The sequence below is a fragment of the Dermochelys coriacea genome, chromosome 1 (assembly GCF_009764565.3).
Source record: "Dermochelys coriacea isolate rDerCor1 chromosome 1, rDerCor1.pri.v4, whole genome shotgun sequence".
NCBI classification, from domain to species: domain Eukaryota; kingdom Metazoa; phylum Chordata; order Testudines; family Dermochelyidae; genus Dermochelys; species Dermochelys coriacea.
The window spans coordinates 161832497-161855407 of record NC_050068.2 but is presented as its reverse complement, the minus strand read 5'-3'; the positions used below and the strand labels follow the sequence as shown (position 1 = coordinate 161855407).

At 45.6% G+C, this 22911-nt stretch overlaps 1 protein-coding gene across 20 annotated transcripts in view; it reads left to right on the top strand.

The window, feature by feature from the left end:
- Nucleotides 1–8: 8 nt before the first annotated feature.
- The window catches only part of TTC3 (tetratricopeptide repeat domain 3), a 148014-nt gene continuing 125111 nt past the window's right edge, over nucleotides 9–22911 (top strand). For 10 of the 20 annotated variants that reach the window (XR_006278693.1, XR_006278695.1, XM_038387963.2 and 7 more), the window contains exons 1-5: nucleotides 2758–2848; nucleotides 4062–4150; nucleotides 13464–13509; nucleotides 21496–21628; nucleotides 22667–22754. Coding sequence is in view for 18 of the 20 variants with exons in the window: in XM_038387963.2 (XP_038243891.1) it covers nucleotides 2773–2848; nucleotides 4062–4150; nucleotides 13464–13509; nucleotides 21496–21628; nucleotides 22667–22754 (432 nt within the window). In the remaining 2 variants the exon portion in view is untranslated. Of the gene's footprint in view, nucleotides 76–2004; nucleotides 2112–2757; nucleotides 2849–3897; nucleotides 3961–4061; nucleotides 4151–13463; nucleotides 13510–21495; nucleotides 21629–22666; nucleotides 22755–22911 lie in introns of those variants that run through there. The other 10 variants (XM_038387970.2, XM_043507504.1, XM_043507438.1 and 7 more) reach the window with 8 other exon arrangements.

Sequence of the window (22911 nt, the reverse complement as noted above, 5' to 3'; positions counted from 1 at the left end):
CCTGCTCTTTGCCAGCCAGCGCAAGGAACCGTCGACGTGCAGCTCGGCCTCTCGCGCAGGCGCAGGCAACGCAAGGTCCGAGGAGCCTGTTCTCCTTTCTCAAAAAGAACAGGAGGACTTGTGGCACCTTAGAGACTAACACATTTATTAGAGCATAAGCTTTCGTGAGCTACAGCTCACTGCATCGGATGCATTTGGTGGAAAATACAGAGGGGAGACTGATATACACACAGAGAGAACATGAAACAATGGGTTTATCATACACACTGTAAGGAGAGTGATCACTTAAGATGAGCCATCACCAGCAGCGGGGGGGGGGGGGGGGGGGAGGAGAGGAAAACCTTTCATGGTGACAAGCAAGGTAGGCTATTTCCAGCAGTTAACAAGAATATCTGAGGAGGGGTGGGGGAGAAATAACATGGGGAAATAGTTTTACTTTGTGTAATGACTCATCCATTCCCATAACAGAACCACTAACCCAGGAACAAGAAAAGGAGTACCCGTGGCACCTTAGAGACTAACAAATTTATTAGAGCATAAGCTTTCGTGAGCTACAGCTCACTTCATCGGATGCATTTGGTGGAAAAAGCAGAGGAGAGATTTATATACACACACAGAGAACATGAAACAATGGGTTTATCATACACACTGTAAGGAGAGTGATCACTTAAGATAAGCCATCACCAGCAGCAGGGGGGGGAAAGGACGAAAACCTTTCATGGTGACAAGCAAGGTAGGCTAATTCCAGCAGTTAACAAGAATATCAGAGGAACTGGGGGGGGGGGGGGGGGAGAAATACCATGGGGAAATAGTTTTACTTTGTGTAATGACTCATCCATTCCCAGTCTCTATTCAAGCCTAAGTTGATTGTATCCAGTTTGCAAATTAATTCCAATTCAGCAGTCTCTCGTTGGAGTCTGTTTTTGAAGCTTTTTTGTTGAAGTATAGCCACTCTTAGGTCTGTGATCGAGTGACCAGAGAGATTGAAGTGTTCTCCAACTGGTTTTTGAATGTTATAATTCTTGACGTCTGATTTGTGTCCATTCATTCTTTTACGTAGAGACTGTCCAGTTTGGCCAATGTACATGGCAGAGGGGCATTGCTGGCACTCTCCTTACAGTGTGTATGAAGGAACCTATCCTTGCAACAAAGCCCGTTGCAAACTCTGTCCACATATCTATTCAGGGGACACCATCGTAGGGCCTAATCACATCAGCCACACTATCAGAGGCTCGTTCACCTGCGCATCTACCAATGTGATATATGCCAGCAAATATCACAGATATCATGTGCCAGCAAAGCCCCTCTGCCATGTACATTGGTCAAACTGGACAGTCTCTACGTAAAAGAATAAATGGACACAAATCAGACATCAAGAATTATAACATTCAAAAACCAGTTGGAGAACACTTCAATCTCTCCGGTCACTCGATCACAGACCTAAGAGTGGCTATCCTTCAACAAAAAAGCTTCAAAAACAGACTCCAACGAGAGACTGCTGAATTGGAATTAATTTGCAAACTGGATACAATTAACTTAGGCTTGAATAGAGACTGGGAATGGATGAGTCATTACACAAAGTAAAACTATTTCCCCATGTTATTTCTCCCGGCCACTGTTCCTCAGATATTCTTGTTAACTGCTGGAAATGGCCCACCTTGCTTGTCACCATGAAAGGTTTTCCTGCTTTCCCCCCCGCTGCTGGTGATGGCTCATCTTAAGCGATCACTCTCCTTACAGTGTGTATGATAAACCCATTGTTTCATGTTCTCTGTGTGTGTATATCAATCTCCCCACTGTATTTTCCACCAAATGCATCCGATGCAGTGAGCTGTAGCTCACGAAAGCTTCTGCTCAAATAAATGTGTTAGTCTCTCAGGTGCCCCAAGTCCTCCTTTCCTTTTTGCGAATACGGACTGACCCGGCTGCTGCTCTGAAACCTCCTCTCCTTTCTGAAACCCCTGACGTCAGGAGGCAGGCAGCCAATCGAAGGTCTGGGAGGAAGGGGGAGGGGCGAGCGGCTGTTTTTCGGTGGAGTTTCCGCTCGTTGGCTGGGGCCCCTGAGCAGGAAGCGGGCGGCGTCGCTGCTCTCGGGGCTCGGGCCTGGCCCGGTGAGTGAGGGGGGGGGGCGTTATAAGGGGGGTGCGCCTGGGGTGCCGGCTGAACGATCGTTTCTGTGCTCGCGCTTCCCCCGCCTTCGCTGCGTGCGGCCGGCGGGGGAGGCGCGGAGATTGTGCTTCGCCCCGGAGACGCCTGTACCCGCACAGGGCGCCCTCGCCCCCACCCGCGCTGCCCGCCAAGGGTGCCCTGGCGAGGAGGGGACACGAGCCCGCTGGCCCCATCCGCCCGGGCTCCGGCGGCTCCCGCTCGCTCCCCTCGCCCACCCCGGGGGCCCCTGCGGCGGGGAGAGGCTGGGGGGAGGCGGCCGGCGCGCCCGGCGAGGAATAGGCGGCTTGGCCTGAGGCGCTTCCGGCGCCCGCCTTTGCGGAGAGAACTTGGGCGAAGCGAGCTAAGTGTCGCGTGAGGCGGCGCCCGGCCCGCGTGGAGCAGGGGCCCGCCCTCCGCCGTCTCGGGCCCCGAGCCCCCTGCTTTGCCGGCGCCGGCGCTTCTGGGGCGGGCGAGCCCCCCTCCCCGTGGTGTCTGACCGTCGTGAAGAAGCGGCGTTGTCTGCGCTCGGGCGGACCTGTCTCATGTGAAGTGGGGCTGACGGATTAGTTCTGTAAGTGTTACGATCACCCCGAGTTAGGTGTGGGTCGCAAGAGCCAAGACACGATGACTGCAGACTGCTTTAATTGTCCTGTCTTGAAATGGATAATGCCTGGGATCTGCTGTACGGTAAAGACTATAGGTAAGCTCCTCTGGGGAAAGGCGCAGATCAGTCTGGACTGCATGCCGGGTGCCAAGTCAGACAAAGGAACTTGGGAATTCTGATCACAGAGTCACTGGAATGGATAAAATTGAACCAGGGAGCTGAGGTGAGCCACTCACTGACTGGAGAGCTCAGTATGTCAGGCAGGCAGCAGTTACAGGGGGCAACCTTTCTCACTCTGGCCAAGCTTGGGGTACCTGGCTTAAGCGGTATCTCCATAAACAGGCAACGGTGGGCTGGGTTTAGATAGGAAATATATGTATAGGCTTTTTTTTTTTTTTTTTTTTTACTTAAAACCTTATTCTCTCTCCTTGTTACATTTCTGTGAATGAATGGTTAAATCACTTGTTTTTTGAAGAACGTGTTCTGAACCACTGCATTTCATATTGGCCACAAGCTTCCAGAGAGGAGTCTATAGTTAAACCCAGTTGCACAAGCTCAGGTATATGTGGCTAGTAAACGAGGGACGTTGTAGTCTGGTGATCCTGTCTAAAGTGGTGTGACTTGTGGGGGTCTGGTCTGGGAGAAGGGCAGGTAGAGGCTTGCTACTTGGAAGAAGTGCCCATGGAGCGACAGAGAGATCACAGGACAGTTTGCTCTGAGCCAAACCAAAAGCATTTTATGAATTTGTGTTAGTGTACATAGTTGTCTGTGATCAGTCAAGAAAGTACAGGCTGTAAAATGCAAATTACAAAGGAAGTGTTTTGGGTTAGTTTTGGCATGGAGATAGAAATTTCTATGAAGTTGACTGTTCTCTGTGGTCAAGTGCAAAAAACTTAACCGAGTCATGAAGCCTACAAAAATCTTAACGGGCTGTGCTGGGACCACAGACGATCATGCTGACGGATATTGTCTCCTTGTTTCCTGTGTTTCCCTCATCGGTCCATCCATCTTTTATCTCTAGTTTTATACCTAGATTGTAACCTCTTTGGCATGGAGTTTGTCTTTGTTCTGTGTGTTTACAGTGTTTAGTCCTGGTCTGTGACTGGGACTCCTCCAAATAATAACACTGGTTATCTGGACTTCTAGACAGTCCTGAGTGGAAAGCTGAATGGATTCACAGCTGAATGGATCATTTCCTCTCACATTAGGTTATAACTTAATTTTGCAGACACTCTAAGCACTATCAGAGGAATATACAAATTGAATTTTTTTTTTTTATAATGCATTTCTGGCTTTTTTTTCCCCCCAGAGGCATGCACTATGGAAGTAACTACATTGATTCCATTGAAGTCTGATTCCACTTTTTATGGTGGTTGTGCTAAACAATGCTGTGAATTGGTAAGTAACTATTAATATATAAGTGTTATACCAATAAAATAAAAACCAGCAGGATCTTATTAAAGGGGAAAAGGCAAAATACCACATTTATTGTGAATATAGAAAGAATCATAGTAAGCAGTTAGTTATAGCTATAACATTCCATTCTCTGGTTTCAGAGTAGCAGCCGTGTTAGTCTGTATTCGCAAAAAGAAAAGGAGTACTTGTGGCACCTTAGAGACCAACAAATTTATTTGAGCATAAGCTTTCGTGAGCTACAGCTCACTTCCGATGAAGTGAGCTGTAGCTCACGAAAGCTTATGCTCAAATAAATTTGTTGGTCTCTAAGGTGCCACAAGTATTCCTTTTCTTATTCCATTCTCTCTCTCTCTCACTCACACACACACACACACACACACACACACACACACACACGTTCTGCAAAGTTGTTATCATAGTTAGCAGCCTTAGAGTTGCTCATGCAAAGCCACTGGCTAGGTGGCCTGGACGTGAGAAGGGCCTTGTCAGATACACATCTGATGCTCCTGGAAGTTGGTTTGCCTAATCAGACCAAGTTCTTGCTTTCTAGCGTCAATTTTTATAGAAATTTCTTCCTATGCTAGTCTATGGGAATTGCTTCATCATGCTGTTGCTGAATCAATCAGCAGATGGCACATTCCTGACGGCTCAGTACCAAAAACCAAGAGACCTCTTAATTAGTAATACCCTGGAATTTAAGCTGTGGGGAGTCAAACTCATTTGTGATTTTAATACAGAACTTCTTTAATGTGATCCAACATAAGGGACTGGCAGGATGCCTAATGGAGGCTCTTAATTAGGTGGTCTGCACTCTGATTTTACCCTGGAATAGCTATCAGATAAGGTGTAGGTGGTTTTTGTTTTTTAATTTAAATTATACTGGTAGGGTCCCTAATAAAAACACAGTTATACTGATAGGAGGATGATCTATACCAGTATAAATTATCCCCCTTCCACTCTGGGAATAAGTTATATGGGTGTATCAGATGATATCTGGCCCTCAGGAGGAGTCAGGGGCTCGGCTTACCTCTGACAGGCTGCACTAGGGAGAATGATTTAACTGAGGTTCATCTGGCTTACTGAGTATTGGGAGGCATTTAATTAGGCAGTGAAGTACCTGGGCATGATAAAGAAAGCTATTCCCAGAGGGGATGGGAATCCAGTGAAGGAAACCCGGGAAGAATACTCTTCGGTGGGAGGGTTTCTGGAAGGAAGGGACTATGAACGGCTCCCATGAAAGACTTCAACAGGCAGAAGCCCTGGAAAAGAGAAACCTGACGTTTTCCTGAGGAAAGATCTTGGCAGTTTGGCCTTGACCCAAGAAAAGAGACCCTCCCCTAGTTAGTAAGAAGAGGCACTGGACTCTAGAAAAGGGTTCTGTGTCATGAAGGCCTCACTGGTAAGGGACATGGGATGTAACTGGGTTGACAGACTAATGCTGACTCAGGCCCTGCACCTACCTATGCATGTGGTATTCCACCTTTGGGGTTGAATAAACTAGGCCCCTGAAGGGGTGATGTTCAATATATGCATCTTACTGGACTTCATAAAACCTTCACTCAGGGAAACTGAGGCAGAGACTCAATGGTGGGGCTGCACTGGGTTGCCAGGGGTACTCTAGGGTGAGGCCCCTGATTATGGTATGATGCTAGAAGTGGGGTATGAGGCCCCCCTCCCATCATGTAGGGATGATAACATGGAGCGATGCTTACACTCATCTTGAGTGAAAGATGTCGTATATTCTGGATCTGCAGAAGGAGTAACAGTGACAACTCAAGGAGCCCTTGTCACAGGCTTGTGGGGGAGCCCAGCAATCCGTGTAGGCCCAGCTGTCAGACAGGGAAAGAAGTCAGATGGTCCCACTAAGGGGAGGCAGGTACTGTGGGCAAGAGGGGCATGCAAATTGGGTTTGTCCCTGGAATAACAAGGGAGATTAAATTTGAGCTGTAGCTCACAAAAACTTACGCTCAAATAAATTTGTTAGTCTCCAAGATGCCACAAGTACTCCTTTTCTTTTTTCCAAGATACAAACTTTGCCTTGTCCTTGAACCCTATGCTGCCACCACCAAGCGTGTTAAACAAAGAACAGGGAAAGAGCCCACTTGGAGATGTCTTCTCCCCAAGCCCTACACCCCCTTTTCTGGGAAGGTTTGATAAAAATCCTCACCAATTTGCATAGGTGAACACAGACCCAAACCCTTGGATTTTAAGAACAATGAAAAATCAATCAGGTTCTTAAAAGAAGAATTTTAATTAAAGAAAAGGTAAAAGAATCACCTCTGTAAAATCAGGATGGTAAATACCCTTACAGGGTAATCAGATTCAAAACACAAAGAATCCCTCTAGCAAAACCTTAAGTTACAGAAAGACATAAAAACAGGAATATATACAGATTTCCTTTTGTTTAATGGCTAGTAAAATAGCTAACTCATTTTTAACTAGATTACTTACTAACAGAAGTTCTGAGACTGCATTCCTGATCTGTTCCCGGCAAAAGCATCACACAGACAGACAGACAGACCCTTTGTTCCCTGCCCCCCCTTGTCTCCTCATTGGTCAGGTGCCAGCGAGGTTATCTTAGTTTCTTAACTGTTTACAGGTGAAAGGGTTTTGCCTCTGGCCAGGAGGGATTTTATAGCACTGTATACAGACAGGTGGTTACCCTTCCCTTTATATTTATGACACTTGGCCTTGGTTAATCTATTTTGACTGTTCCTGATCACCTTCCTCTCCTCCAAATGCTTCAAAATGGCTTCCTTGAGGACCTGCTCCATGATTTTTCCAGGGACTGAGATGAGACTGACTGAAGGATTCTTCTTTCTCCCTTTTTTAAAGATGGGCACTATACTTGCCTTTTTCTAATTGTCTGCAACCTCCCCCGATCGCCATGAGTTTTCAAAGATAATGGCCAATAGCTCTGCAATCACATCAGCCAACTCCTTCAGCACTGTCAGATGCATTAGATCCAGGCCCATGGACTTGTGCATGTCCAGCTTTTCTAAATAGTTCTTCACCTGGTCTTTCACCAGTGAGGGCTGCTCACCTCCTTCCCATACTGTGCTGTCCAGTGCAGCAATCAAGGAGCTGACCTTTTCTGTGAACTCCGAGGCAAAAAAGGCATTGAGAACTTCAGCTTTTTCCAAATAATCTATCACTAGGTTGCCTCCCCCATTCAGTAAGGGTCCCACACTTTCCCTGGTGGCCTTCTTATTGTTGGCATACCTGTAGAAACCCTTCTGGGTTACCCTTCACATCCCTTGCTAGCTGCAACTCCAGTTGTGCTTACGCCTTCCTGATTACACCCTTGCATGCTAGAGCAATATTTTTATACTCCTCTCTAGTCAGCTGTCCAATTTTCCACTTCTTGTAAGCTTCCTTTTTGTGTTTAAGCTCACAGAAGATTTCACTGTTAAGTCAAGCTAGTCACCGGCCATATTTGCTATTCTTTCTACACATTGGGATGGTTTGTTCCTGTGCCCTCAATAAGGCTGCTTAAAAATACAGCCAGCTCTCCTGGACTCCTATCCCGCTCGTATTAGCCTCCCAGAGGATCCTGCCCATCAGTTCCCTGAGGGAGTCGGTCTGCTTTTCTGAAGTCCTTGGTCTGTATTCTGCTCTTTCTGCCTTCAGGATCCTGAACTCAACCATCTCATGGTCACTGCTGACCAGGTTGCCACCCACTTCTACTTCCCCTACTGATTCTTCCTTGTTTGTGAAGAAAACCTCGTCTACCTCATAATCCTCATCTGGTGGTCTGTAGCAGATGCCCACCACGACCTCACCCTTGTTGCTCTTGCCTCTAAACTTAACCCAAAGATTCTCAACAGGCTTTTCTCCAGTTTCAGACTGGAGCTGTGAGCAATCATACTGCTCTCTTACATCTAGTGCTGCTACTCCATTTTTTTTCTCCCCCGTCATACTTCCTGAACAGTTTATACCCATCCATGACAGTGCTCCAGTCATGTGAGTTACCCCACTGAGTCCATGTTGTTCCAATGTCATAGTTTCTTAACTGTGCCAGGACTTCTAATTCTTCCTGTTTGTTTACCAGGCTTCTTGTGTTCATGTACGGGCACCTAAGATAACTAGCCAATTGTCCTCCTTTCTCAGTATGAATCTGGAGGCCTCCTCCTTGTTTCCTCCCAGTATCCCACTTACCTCAGGGCTTAAGTCTCCATCCCTCGGCAAATCTAGTTTAAAGCCCTCCTCACTGGGTTAGCAAGCCTGCCTGCACAGATGCTCTTCCCTCTTCATTAGGTGGATCCCATCTCTTCTTAGTAATCTTTCTTCCTGGAACAACATCCCATGGTTGAAGAATCCAAACCCTCTCTCCGACACCACCTGCACAACCACGCATTTACCTCCACAATTACAGTCCCTACCTGGATTTTTTCCTTCAGCAGGGAGGATGGACGAGAACAAGACTTGCGCCTCAAACTCCTTTTATCCTTCTTCCCAGAGTCACGTAGTCTGCAGTGACCCACTCAAGGTCATTCTTGGCAGTATCATTAGTGTCCAAGTGGAGAAGTAGGATGGGGGTTGCAGTCAGAGGGCTTGATCGGTTTCTGCAGACACTCTGTCATATTCCGAATTCTAGCTCCAGGCAAGCAGCACACTTTATGAATTTCCCGGTCTGGACAGCAGATGGATGACTCCATCCCTCTTAGGAGGGAGTCCCTGACCACCACCTGTCTCCCCCTCTTGGGAGTGGTGGTCGTGGAACCCCCATCCCTAGGACAATGCATCCCATGCTTTCTGGTCGATGGGACCTCTCTCTGATCCCTTCTCTCGGATAACTCTTCCAAACCATTCTCCATTGTAGTACCTGTGCATAGAGCCTGAAAACAGTTTCTTACCTCTGTCAGCATTGGGGGTTCATGGGTTCTTCTCTTGCTTCTTTTGGAGGTCACGTGCTGCCAATTGTCTTCCCTGCTCTGCACTGCCCTTTCTGATTCTTCAGCATGCTGTGCCTGCAGTACCAAACACTGACTTCTATCCAGAAAATCTTCATTTTCTCTGATGCAACGCAGGGTTGATACTTGGGTCTCTAGTCCTTTAACCTTCTCTTCAAATATGGAGACCAGCTTGCACTTTGTACAGACAGTCACTTCTATCCTCTGAGAGAAAGACAAACATGGCACATCCTGTGCAGGTCACGGCAGCTGATCGCTCACTATTCATAATGTTCTCCTTCTAGGAGCCTTTTCTGTGAGCAGTAAATACAATATCTGAAGCCTGAAAGGCATGCGCCCCCCTCCCCCCAAAAAACAAAACAAAAACCCACTCTGTGGGAACTCACCCCAGGCCAACGCCATCTTGTTTAGGTTTACTGTCTTCCAAAGCTTGGAGTATTTTTAAGCATTGTCTGCCCATCCAAGTGCTGGTGATGCACTTTTATCTGTTGAGCCTCTTGAGCGCTAACACGAGATTTCTCCTGAGTAAGACTCCATTTCCTTTCAAGCACTTTAATTCAAGAAGTGCTAGGATGATGACCAGCAAGCAGCTAAGGGCAAGAGGAAACTGGTTAACAGGAGAAGTTCCTGGGAGCTGAAACAAGAAGAGCCTGGGTTAGAACTATAGCTCCTTATGGAGGCTTTTCAGAAAACGAAGTTGGACAGAATTAAAGTGACTGACAGACGCCATCAACTAACCAAAACAGGAAGTGAAAGACACTATGGACGGACAGTACAGCACCACACAGAAGGATTTGAAGCAGCTGCTGCATCTGGAATAGAAGAGGGCAGACAAGCGTCTGGGCCAACGGCAGGATACAGGTGCCAATCTCTTTGTGGCCAAGCTGCTGCTTAGGGAGGTGAGGCTAAAAATGGGAAATGAAGAAAGAAAAGAGGCTGCTAAAGGATTAGCTGCAAAGTCTGCACATAGCAAAGCAGGCTGGAACCTCCCAGCTCCAAGAAGAGTTAGAAAGCTTACTGAGGAGTTAAAAGAGAAAAGAGTTTCCAGCAACTACAGATGGTGAAGGATGCTTTTTTCATTAACAGCAGGGCTTGTGTATCAAGTCACAGCAGAGGAAAGATTTCAACTCTTAGTCTGTCTTCTGCTGTACGTACTCAGCTGTGTTCAGCTGATGCACGACTGCCATCAGCAATTGCAAATTGTTTCACTATATGGCTTGCAGCAGGGATGCTTGGATGATGCTGCAATGTTCCATGCGGGGGCTCCTGTCTCGGCTCTGGAAATACTGCAGGATAAGGTGTTTGTAATGCTCGCAACAAGAGTGCACAGCTGAGCGGGTTCTATGCTTATCAGGCTGTGGTGTCCCTGCGGATAACCCAGGCTTTTGAAAAAAGGTGTGGAAAAAACCTTGGTTTGTTTGTCATTGATATGAGGGAGGGAGGGAGGAAAATGCATCATGAGAGGCTAAAGCCATGTTCCCATTACAACCTGCAACAATGTTCTGGTCACATGAGGCATTGCAAGCCATATCCAAAATCCCATTTGCCGACTTGCACTGTGGGATAGCTACCCACAGTGCAGTGCTCTGTGCATCAATGCAAGCGCTGCTAATGAGGATTCACTCCACCGACACAATGAGTATGGGGTGGACACACAAGATCGACTTGCTTAATTTGGAGGCTAGATGTTGACTGCTTAAATAAATTTGTTAGTCTCTAAGGTGCCACAAGTACTCCTCTTCTTTTTGCGAATACAGACTAACACGGCTGCTACTCTGAAACAACATCTGGTGTATCTCATCCAGAGGTGCCGAAGCAGTCTTGGAGTTATGGGGCTCTTTCTTGAGAAAAGTGGAGGCCCAGGCCTCCTCCTAAGAAGGGTATGATCCCAGAAAAACACTGTAAAGGTCGGAGGTGTAGCACATATGTAATATCATGACATGGTGATGATCTTGTCTGACTAAGCTGTGCAATTTACTATATTTGGCCGTATTTAATGATTACTTAAAGAGTGGGAGACCCAAAGGGACTTGTTGGTTGGATTGCCCGTTTTCCTGAAACGGGTAGGGTTTAGCACAGGGGCCGCATCTGGTCCTCCAGATGTTTTAATCCAGCCCATGAGCTCCCGCTGGAGAGCGGGGTCCGGGGCTTGCCCTGCTCAAGCCGGGGAGCAGGGTCGGGGGCTTGCCTCGCTCTGCGCAGCTCCCAGAAACAGCAGCATGTCCCTCCTCCTGCTCCTATGCATGGAGCAGCCAGGTGCCTCTGCACGCTGCCCCCTCCTCAAGCAGTGCCCCCGCAGCTCCCATTGGCTGGGAACCATGGCCAATGGGAGCTGCAGGGGTGGCGCTTGCAGACGGGGCAGCATGCAGAGCCACCTGGCTGTCCCTATGAGTAGGAGCAGGTGGGGACCTGCTGGTGCTTGAGGTAAGTGCCCCCCCTCCCCCGAGCCTGCACGCCTGATTCCCCCTTCCACCCTCCGAACCCTTCAGTCCCAGCCCGGAGCACCCTCCTGCACCCCTGACCCCTCATTTTCCAAGTCCCAGCTTGGAACCCCCTCCCGCATCCTGAACTCCTCATTTCTAGCCCCACTCCAGAGTCCTTACCCCCTCCCATACCCCAACCCCAATTTGTGAGCATTCGTGGCCCACCATACAATTTCCATACCTAGATGTGACCCTTGGGCCAAAAAGTTTGACCACTCCTCATTTAGCAGGACTGTGAAGAACAATGGCTGAATGAGTACTCCTGAAGGCATTCTGTGCCAAAAAATTAAAAATTCTGCAAAGTTCTGCATATTTTATTTTTCAAAGTAATGCAATATAATCACACCAGTTTCACTTATTTTGGTAATTTATTTAAACTACCAAACAGTTATTGTGATTTTCTTTTTTTTTTGTATAACATTTCCTAACGCACATGAAAGTTAAGTTACAAATACTTGGTAACCAATACCCTGCACTCCAGTTATAATCCTGGATTTTCATTTAATTACATTACAGATCATCAAAATAAAAGTGAAGTAGAATGTCATTTTAAATTGCTCAGACTTTCACACATGAAAGTCATACAGCATTGTTAATCATTGTCCTGCCTTTTTTAAAATGGATAAGTAAAATAGATCCTGAGCCGCAATTTCGCTCCATTGTGCCACTCTGGCGGAGGGAAAAAAAATGAGAGAGCACATAGATCTTCCTAGCTGAGGATTCCCTTACTGTCATTTACTGTAAGGCTCCATTACACTGCCCTGGCAATGTAAAGGAGCCTTTAAGCTTTTACATGTGTTTTAGGCTCCTGGGGGAATTGACTAAGAATGGGAACAATTAACTGGCAATGGGAACATTAACAGCCTACCTGCTTAGTTGTTACATTTCTACTCTGCCTCACAGGACAAAGCCTGCTTTACAAAGGCCTACCCCCTCCAAGCCCGGGGCACCACAATAGGAAGGGAGTGGAACAGTCTCTTTTGCTGTCCGCACCGCGTGCCATGCCCTGCCCTGCCCTGCCCCCTTAACATCTCTCCACATTTCCCCCCCCCCCCAGCCCCCAATCTACATCTTTTTTGGCTGCTCCAGGCAGATGTGCCCAGGCTGCCAGGGAAAGGGTTCTCCACAGATTTCTTTGCTCCCCCAGGTATTTTTCTGCAGGGGAGCAAAGCAATTTGCAACAGTATTCTGTGCAGAATTCCCCCTGGAGTAAATGAGGAGTAGTGTTGATTGATTTCTAAGGGCAAGTCTACACTTGAAACGCTGCATTGGTGCAGTTGCATTGCTGTAGTGTTTTAATGAAGACTCTAAGCCAACGCAAGAGAGCTCTCCCATTGGTGTAGTTAAACCATCTACCTGAGAGGCAGTAGCTATGTTAGTGGGAGAGCTTTTCCCATAGCGCTGTCTACATAGGGGGTTAAGCTGGTATAACTTCATTGCTCAGGGGCTTCGATTTTTCACACCCCTGAGTGACTTAGTTATACCAGTATAGATCTGTCGTGTAGACCAGACCTGAGGCAGATTCATCCAGTTCTACTCAAAGAAAATAGTAAGACCATTTGTTGAAGGTGGGATTAAAAATGCTTTCATTCAGAGTAGAAGGACAGGAATGATCCTTGTGGCTGTGTCCACAAAGTGGTGTTTTGTTTTGTTTTGTTTTTCTCTTGTGTTATTAGAGAGCAAAGTCTTCTAGCACTATTACTATTCCTTGATATCTTAGTACAGCAAAGGGTGAGAAAAGTGGTGACAGACCTTAAAAAGTCCTTAGCAAGGTTAAATAAACGTAAACTGCTTTAGAACCAGTTAAATCATTATTGCATAGAGGAATTATGTTGCCTGTGGTTTGTGCATTGTGATTGTTGCTTGCTATGCAAAAAATAAAATTTTCTTTATTTTTAGGTTCATGAGAAATTTAGAAAGCGTTCTTCAAATAAACGTAAAACAGGTATGTAAACTGATGTTGGAGGTTAGCAAACATTTTACTTTTGTCTGCTTTACTTGGTCATTTGGACTGATGTTTAATCCCCACCCCCTGCCCGCTTATGTTTTGCTTGGATGGGTTTCATTTCCTTCCCCCCATGCTTATATTTTGCTTGGATGGCTGGGAACATTCTTTTGGAGCCCGGTTGAGCAGAAGCGTGTATATTTCATGCTGCAATATTTCTCACTCTTGTCCTAACAGAGAACCATATGTTAGCAAGAATAATAATCCTATTTTATTAGGATTACGTTCATGCACCCTCTTAGTATGATGTGAGAATGAAAGCTTAAATTCAGCATTAATTTTCCATGTCGGGTTCAACTTTGCTTTCTTAATGAGGTGTCTTTGAGTTGCTTCAGCTATGTGGTCTTGGGCCGCAATCCTGCAGAGGCTTAATTTTACGCTGTGAAGAGACCTATTGAGGTCTTTGGGGCTAGGATCTAGTGGCTTGGTTTGTTTGAGCTAATTTTTTTTTCCTTCTAACTAAATATGCATTTCTGTAGAAAGAAAGGATTGTCTTGCAGTTAAGGCACTGGACTGGGAATTGGGTGATATGAGTTGAATTCCTGATTTTGCCACACTTATTGTGTGACCGTGGGCGTGTTGTCAATTTTTGGGTGCATGTGTATTCTCTCTGGCCAGATAGCCTGGAAGCAGACTTTATCAAACTGCCCAAGAAGACCACAGACTTGGTTCAGTGGCAAAGGTACTCGGCCAGGTTTATTATTCTAGCTCCCTGTATCAACATCTATAGTTACACTAGCACATGTATACCTGTTACAATGTACTTGGCTCAGTGAGCAGTGGCCTTTGACTTCCCCATAGGCTGGACAAACACCCCCTCTGTGATCCTTCTTTTATACACTGATACAAGTAAGTGCCCCCTTGACGTGGTTAGTTACCACCCTTTACCTTGTACATGTTGGCTCGATCAGAACATCTCTATCCATCACCCTGACCTTATCTTTAAGAGGGGTCAGTGTGTCACTGTGTCATCTTCGGGTAGTATATTTATACCATAACTTGGTATTGGGGTGTTCTGGTACCACCCTTCTGGAATGTGTTTATGCAAGTATCCTGTGCCTAGCACATCTTAGGAGTGTTTGTGTTTTTGTAATGCCTGCCCTGTTCTTGCCAAGTTCATGTATCAGACAGTGAACATGCAAGCCAACACCTGTTTCGTAAGAGGGCCTGACATTTGCTCATAGCCTGACTCTTGCTAACTTTGCTTTATATCAGCAGGGCCTTAGGCCCCATTCTTCAGGCTCTCTCAACTACACGTGTCACTTAATCTCTTTTGACTCATCCATACAGAGAAATTTACCAGTATTAGTATACTGCTATAACTCCCCATGTAGACACTTTTATTTGGAAAAACAGTGGATTTTTTTCAGTTTAAAATGGCCACTGTTATTCCAGGTGTCCACGCATGGAGTTATATTGATATAATAATGCTGGTAAAGTTCTCCATGTAGCCAAGACGTTGGTACCTCAGTTCCTTCATAGGGATAATATTCTCCCATTTGTTGTCTATTAGATTGTAAGCTGTTTGCGTCATGGACTGTTTCTTACTACACTTACTATATATTGGGGTGGCCAACCTGCGGCTCTTCAGAAGATTTGTGGCTCCTGCTAGGAGCTGACTCTGCGGGAAAAAATGGTGGGTGTTCAGCACCTACCGGCAGCCCTAGCAGCCCCTTTCCCTCCCGCCCAGTGTCTCCTGCCCGCAAAAATCAGCTGTTTTGTGACATGCAGGAGGCTTGGGGGTGGGGTGGGGGAGGAGTGAGGACACTGTTTACTCGGGGGGGGGGGGAGACTTGGGGAAAGGGATGGAGCGGGGCCTGGGACCGAGCCAGTGGTCCAGCACCCCGTGGCCGGCACTAGTGTCTCCTTGAATAAAGCACACAGTGACTAGCTGGTGTGGAAATTTTTAATCAAAAATTTTCTTACCTTGTCTAACAATGGAAGGCAAGAACTAACGGAAAAGAAAATACACAGATGAAAATCGAGGCTTCCAACAGGAGTGGGAGAATAAGTACTTTTTCATTGAACACAATGGTAAGGCCATGTGTCGTCTTTGCCAGATGTGTGTATCTCAGTTCAAATCTTCAAACTTGCAGCATCGTTTCGCTTCAAGTCATGCACATATGGATCAAGAATTCCCACAAGGTTCTGAAACTGAAAACTTTGGGGGAAAAAAAACCAAACAGATGTAGAAGCCCAGTTCTTCACCAGATTTGCCAACTGATCACAGACGGTAATATTAGCCTCCTATTATTTGGCTTGGCACATAGCCTGTGTGGAAAAAACCCTACTCTGAAGGAGAGCTTATAAAAACATGACTCACTGATGTGATTTCAATCCTCTTACCAGAGAACATGAATCTACAGAAGAAAATGTCTGGCCTGCAGCTTTCATGCCACATAATAGAACGCAGAATCTCCAACTTGAACAGTGACATCGCATCGCAACTGCACTCACAACTTCAGCAGTGTGAGTATTTGAGCATCTCTTTGGATGAGTCGTGCCATGTACAGGACAAACTTTCTTATCGGTATTTGTCCGCACTGTGTCTGACGACTGTTGTAAGGGAAGAACTCCTTGATATCCTGTCACTAAAGGACAGAACTCATGGATGAGATCTAAAGGAGGCGTTGATGCAGGTAGTTGCAAAAAGCCACTTGCCTTTACAGAAGCTCACTGCCATTGCAACAGACGGGGCTCTGTCCATGTGGGGATCTGCGAATGGATTAGTAGGGCTTTGTAAGTCTGAGAGCTTTCCCGAATTTTGGACATTTCACTGTGGTGTTCATCAGGAGCAACTGGTGTCTCAATCTCAAATTTGATTTCATCATGAAACCTGTCTTGCACATTGTGAAATTCATTCTCTCAAATGCACTCAATCACAGACAGTTTCATAATCTAGTTGAAGAACTGGGTGAAGATGACTCCCTGGCCATTTGCCATTCTGTGTAGTTCGATGGCTTTTGAGAGGTAAAAGTTATTTCCCGTTTTTTCGAGCTCCTGGAACCAGTAAAATTGTTTATGGAGGAGAAGCACAGAATACACCCTGAGTTTACAGATCATGGGTGGGTTCTAGACTTGACATTTCTGGCAGACATGATGCTGCATTTGGATAAACTAAACATGGACTTACAAGGAAAATTCCGGTTGCTGTCTGATCTAGTGCAAGGTGTATTTGCGTTCATGAACAAACTGCAGTTATTTCACAGACAAATGAGGGAGAGAACACACTTTTTCCCTCAATGTCACAACTTCAAGCCAGATCAAAAGAAGATGCAGCAGAACCCCTAAAAAGGAGCACAACTAGGTATGCGAGCATGATTAAAGATCTTAAGGCAGATTTGAGGAAAGAGTCCAAGATTTGCATCAGAAAAGACCTCAAATCAGGTTTCTGATTGACCCTTTTAGTGCTGAAGCCGATTGTCTGAAGCCCCCTTTAGTGATTGATGAATCAACATCCCATATGGAAATAAGAGAACTTTTGGAAGATGACAGATTGTCTGCTGAACAGATTTCAGAGGGGACCCTTAATTTCTGGAAATCTGTACCAAAGGATAAATACCCCAACAGAGGTGCAACCCTAAAATTAATCTGTGTTTGCCTTGACCTATCTTTGCGAGTCTGTTTTCTCAACACTCAAACATGTGAAATTCAAGCACTGATCCATTTTGACAGGCTGCCATTTAAGAGAACTGCTACATGTGAGCAGAACTGAACACAAACCAGATTTCAAGGGGATTGTTGAAAGCAGACTGCCAGAAGTCCCACTAAGTAAAAGATTGTTATCGTTAACTATATATTATAAATGTATAATAAATATACATTATCAACTTATATAAGCGTGTGTGTGTAATATATATAAAAATATTGTGGCAGAGCTCTGGCCTTGTCCCCGGGGTCCCACGCTTCCAGGTGGTTTATGCTAGCTTCAGAGGCTCACTGCAACCCTCCATGTAGCCCTTCTCTCTCGGGCTAGGGTTGCAGTCTTCTGAGCCCTTTTCATCATAAACCAGCAAGGAGCTTGGTGAGAGAACTCCCATTGTCTCTGTTGTCCCTACGGACTTGTTCCAGAAAAGTTTAGCCTCCTGTCGTGACAGGGGTCTGTCTTCCTTTCACAGGAGGTATTTCTGTAGTGACAGGTTGGGGGGAATCCGGGCCCGCCCTCTACTCTGGGTTCCAGCCTAGGGACCCTAATGGCAGCAGCTGACCTTTCACCGCCAGAGTTACATTTCCCTGGGCCACTTCCCCACAGCTCTCCCGCTTCTCTCTTAATGCCTTCTTCACCCTTACCTTAGGGCTCCCTTTCCAGGGGCTTGAGGGTGTCTTCATTACCTAGCCCTTCAGCCTCACTTCCTTTCCTCTGGGTTTCTCTGGCCTGACTGGAGTGAGCCCTTTTATAGTATCAGAGGGGCCTTAATTAGGCTAATGAGACTATCTAACAGCTTCAACCGACTCTTTTCAGACTAATTGGAGTCATGTGTCCACCCTAGCCTGGAGCAGCCCTGGCTCTGGTCAGTCAGGGAACAGAAAACTGCTTATCCAGTGGTCAGTATATCTGCCTTCTACTACTCTGCTGTACCCAGCTGGCCTGGGTCTATCACAATATATACACATTACCAAAGAGCCACAGTAATATATAATGTACCCTGGTAAATTCTGGCTCCTTCTCAGGCTCAGGTTGGTCACCCCTCCTCTATGCTATGGGGTTACAGTATCATAGCTATGATGCCTTTGCTATGCTGCTACAGTGCCCATACTGTTGATATGGCTTTTATTTTAAGAAAGCGGTTGGTCAATACCACTGGTCATAGGTTACAAAGGGTAGAAAACTGTACTGTGTTTCTGTTGACTAATAAACCTTCTGTTTTACAATGCTGGCTGAGAGTCACTGCTGACTGTGAAGTGGGGGTGCCCTTTGGAGGCATATAAGGCTTCTCCAGGTGTCCCATCTAGGTGGACTCACTGTGGGGAGCTCACGGTGTGAATGGAGGGGTGCTGAATGTTCTGAGGTTGGACCCAGGAAGTGCTGAAGCCGAGGAGGCTTCTTGCCCTGGACAGCGTGCCCTGAGGGGAGTCATGCTGCACCAGAGTCTTGGCTGAGTTTCTCCCAAAGCAGTTCCAGAACACCCAGATTGTGACTCCTGTGAGGGTCCAGAGCGAGAGACAGGCATGTTGGAGGTTCCGGGAGGTGCAGTTCCAGGAGGCAGTGGAATCCAGGGCTTAACCACTGAGAGAGAGTGGACCCCCAAGAAGGGCTGTCTCACTGAAGTGGGATTCCTCCCAGGGACCGTACAGAGCCAAGAGGGAGCACGGGGCCTGTAAGTCTATGACCTGTACAATTTCCTCATGAATAGTAACTCTTTTTTGTCATCCCAGGCCATTATTAGAACTGTCCTACTGGTTTCTGTCTCAATTTGCATAACTGGCCAGATTCTGGATACTATGATTGAGGAGGGAGTGGCGTGGCGTGACAATTGTCATTGTTTGTCCTTAACAACTACCTCATCTCTTTTGAGGCTGGCATATACTTTTCTGGTCATGTCAGAAAAATGGTTTTGATGGCATGCTCTTGGAGGCTAATAGAATCTAATGAACTTTAGAAATCTTTGAGTGGTTTGGTACATTAATATAATCTGTTGTCCTGGGTCCTCTGCATAGTGGCTTCTGAGTGTCCTTTTCCTGGATTTGCTTCTCAAATGACCTATTCCAGGTCTAATTGCAGCACAAAGAGCTTTAGAAATCTTACTGTGATTGTGCATCAGTCAGAGAAAACTCTGCTTTGATTGATGACATCTTCATCATCTGGACCCATGGAAAAGAAGCTCTTGAGGAATTCCACCATGATTTCAACAATTTCCATCCCACCATCAACCTCAGCCTGGACCAGTCCACACAAGAGATCCACTTCCTGGACACTAAGGTGCTAATAAGCGATGGTCACATAAACACCACCCTATATCAGAAACCTACTGACCGCTATTCCTACCTACATGCCTCTAGCTTTCATCCAGATCATACCACTCGATCCATTGTCTACAGCCAAGCGCTACGATATAACCGCATTTGCTCCAACCCCTCAGACAGAGACAAACACCTACAAGATCTCTATCATGCATTCCTACAACTACAATACCCACCTGCTGAAGTGAAGAAACAGATTGACAGAGCCAGAAGAGTACCCAGAAGTCACCTACTACAGGACAGGCCCAACAAAGAAAACAACAGAACGCCACTAGCCATCACCTTCAGCCCCCAACTAAAACCTCTCCAACGCATCATCAAGGATCTACAACCTATCCTGAAGGACGAGCCATCGCTCTCTCAGATCTTGGGAGATAGACCAGTCCTTGCTTACAGACAGCCCCCCAATCTGAAGCAAATACTCACCAGCAACCACACACCACACAACAGAACCACTAACCCAGGAGCCTATCCTTGCAACAAAGCCCGTTGCCAACTCTGTCCACATATCTATTCAGGGGATACCATCATAGGGCCTAATCACATCAGCCACACTATCAGAGGCTCGTTCACCTGCGCATCTACCAATGTGATATATGCCATCATGTGCCAGCAATGCCCCTCTGCCATGTACATTGGCCAAACTGGACAGTCTCTACGTAAAAGAATGAATGGACACAAATCAGACGTCAAGAATTATAACATTCAAAAACCAGTTGGAGAACACTTCAATCTCTCTGGTCACTCGATCACAGACCTAAGAGTGGCTATACTTCAACAAAAAAGCTTCAAAAACAGACTCCAACGAGAGACTGCTGAATTGGAATTAATTTGCAAACTGGATACAATCAACTTAGGCTTGAATAGAGACTGGGAATGGATGAGTCATTACACAAAGTGAAACTATTTCCCCATGGTATTTCTCCCCCCCACCCCACCCCCCACTGTTCCTCTGATATTCTTGTTAACTGCTGGAATTAGCCTACCTGCTTGTCACCATGGAAGGTTTTCCTCCTTTCCCCCCCTGCTGTGGGTGATGGCTTATCTTAAGTGATCACTCTCCTTACAGTGTGTATGATAAACCCATTGTTTCATGTTCTCTGTGTGTGTGTATATAAATCTCTCCTCTGTTTTTTCCACCAAATGCATCCGATGAAGTGAGCTGTAGCTCACGAAAGCTCATGCTCTAATAAATTTGTTAGTCTCTAAGGTGCCACCGGTACTCCTTTTCTTTTTGCGAATACAGACTAACACGGCTGCTACTCTGAAATCTGCTTTGATTGTGGTTTTTGCAGCATTCTGACCAGTTGAACCGTTCTGAGTGATTAGTGACTTGGTTAATTAATGCTATTTGCTATCTTGGGACAGTCAAGTGTTTGTTTCTCACTAGCAGGAGTTTCCAAATTACTTTTTGATTAATATTGCTTAGTTCTAGATTGAGCCATATGCCTCTTTGTGGTGAAGTTGGTTCTGACTGGAAGAGGGAGAAACAAATGCTTGATTTTAGCCTGTAATGCTTGCGGAAGTAGTGGGAGATGTATGGACTAGAAACCTGTGGGTCAGATGCATGTTCTTCCTGACAGTTGAAAGCAAACAGGAAATTGTAAGTGGTGTTGCTAGAGATTTGTTGAGAGAGGGTAATATGTCCTTTCTTAAAAAAACAAAAACCCCAAGACAACGGAAAAAACCTCCCTCCCCCCTTCTTTTCTTCCCCTCTCCTAACCCCAAAAGAAAATCTCTTAACACTGATCACTTGCAAATATAGCCCTTTCTGGAATCTTCAATTTATTTGGGAGGTTGTGGCAAAGAACTCAGCTATACCTGGTGTGTTCAGATTTCCTTGATTCCAGGTTTTAGGCCTGAGTATAGCATAGAAATTACTCAAATGTTTTTAATTTAAAAAAAACTACTAAGTTCTGGTTATTCTTAGTCAGGTTCCTTATGTCTTCCTTTTCTTTTATTAAGCAGTTGATCCCTGTGAAGTGTGGTGCAGTAAGCCAGTTCATGTACTGAAAGACTATTGCGATGTGATTAAAATATACATTGTTTGGCCGTTTCTGTTTAAACTTGAGAATAAACCTGTAGTAACTGATTTCAGGTAAGCATGCATGTATTCATATTGGTTAATTGTGTCCTTTACATTTTTGTTTTTATTTTAATGTAGAAGATTTCTGTGAATTTAGAGTATAGATGCAGAAGTACTAAAAATGCCCACATTAATGCTTCAATCTGGCCATGAGCAAAGTTGGCTGTAACTAGGACCATACCAAATTCACAGTCCATTTTGGTCAATTTCATGGTCATGATTTTAAAAATCATAAATTTCATGATTTCAGCTATTTAAATCTAAAATTTCACAGTGTTGTAATTGTAGGAGTCCTGACCCAAAAAGGAGATGCGGGAGGGTTGCAAGGTTGTTGTAAGAGGGTTGCAATACTACTATCTCTATTTCTGCGTGGCTGCTGGTCACGGCGCTGTTTTCAGAGCTGGGTGGCCAGAGAGCAACGGCTGCTGGACTGGAGCCAAGCTCTGAAGGCAGAACCACTGCCACCAACAGCGCAGAAGTAAAGATGGCATAGTATGGTTTTGTCACCTGTACTTCTGTGCTGCTGCCTTCAGAGCTGCTGCCACTCTCTGGCCACCCAGCTCTGAAGGCAGCACAGATGTAAAGATGGCAATACTGCAGTTCCCCTAAAATAACCGTGCGATTTTCCCTCCCCCCGGCCCCACAATCCACTTTTGGGTCGGGACCTTCAGTTTCAGAAACACTGGTTTTCCGCGTTGAAATCTCTATAGTATAGAGTAAAAAAAAACACAAGACCAGATTTCACAACCCGTGACACGTTTTTCATGGCTGTGAATTTGATAGGGCCCTAGCTATAACTGAAGAGACTTTAGATTCTGAATATCTGGGATAAACTCTTCAAAAATAGATGCCTATATTTAAACATCCAAATCATTGCCCTGGTTTTTGAAAGTGCCAAGAACCCCGCAGCTACCATTGATTTCCCATTTTTAAGAGATTGCTTTAGGTTTCTAAACACTGTCTTCTTTAGATCTGACTAACTTTAGTAATAGCTAAGGCTATATAACAGGACAAAAATTACTTTTGTAAAAAAAAATGTTTTTATTTAAGCAATTCCTACTTTTGTGAGCTAAGTTTGAAGAGACTCTGGGATATTGAAGTTCTGGAAGACATTGTTGACTTGGCTAAGAAAGTTGTGGTAAGTAATGGTCTATAACTTATGTTTTCAAATGTGTTAGACTGCTTAATTAGCACCTTGCCATTATATAGATCTTGATTTATATGTTAAATTAGCACAAGGCAGTTGTTTCTGCTAGGGTGAATAAATTTGTTGAGTCGGTTGGGTTGCACCATGA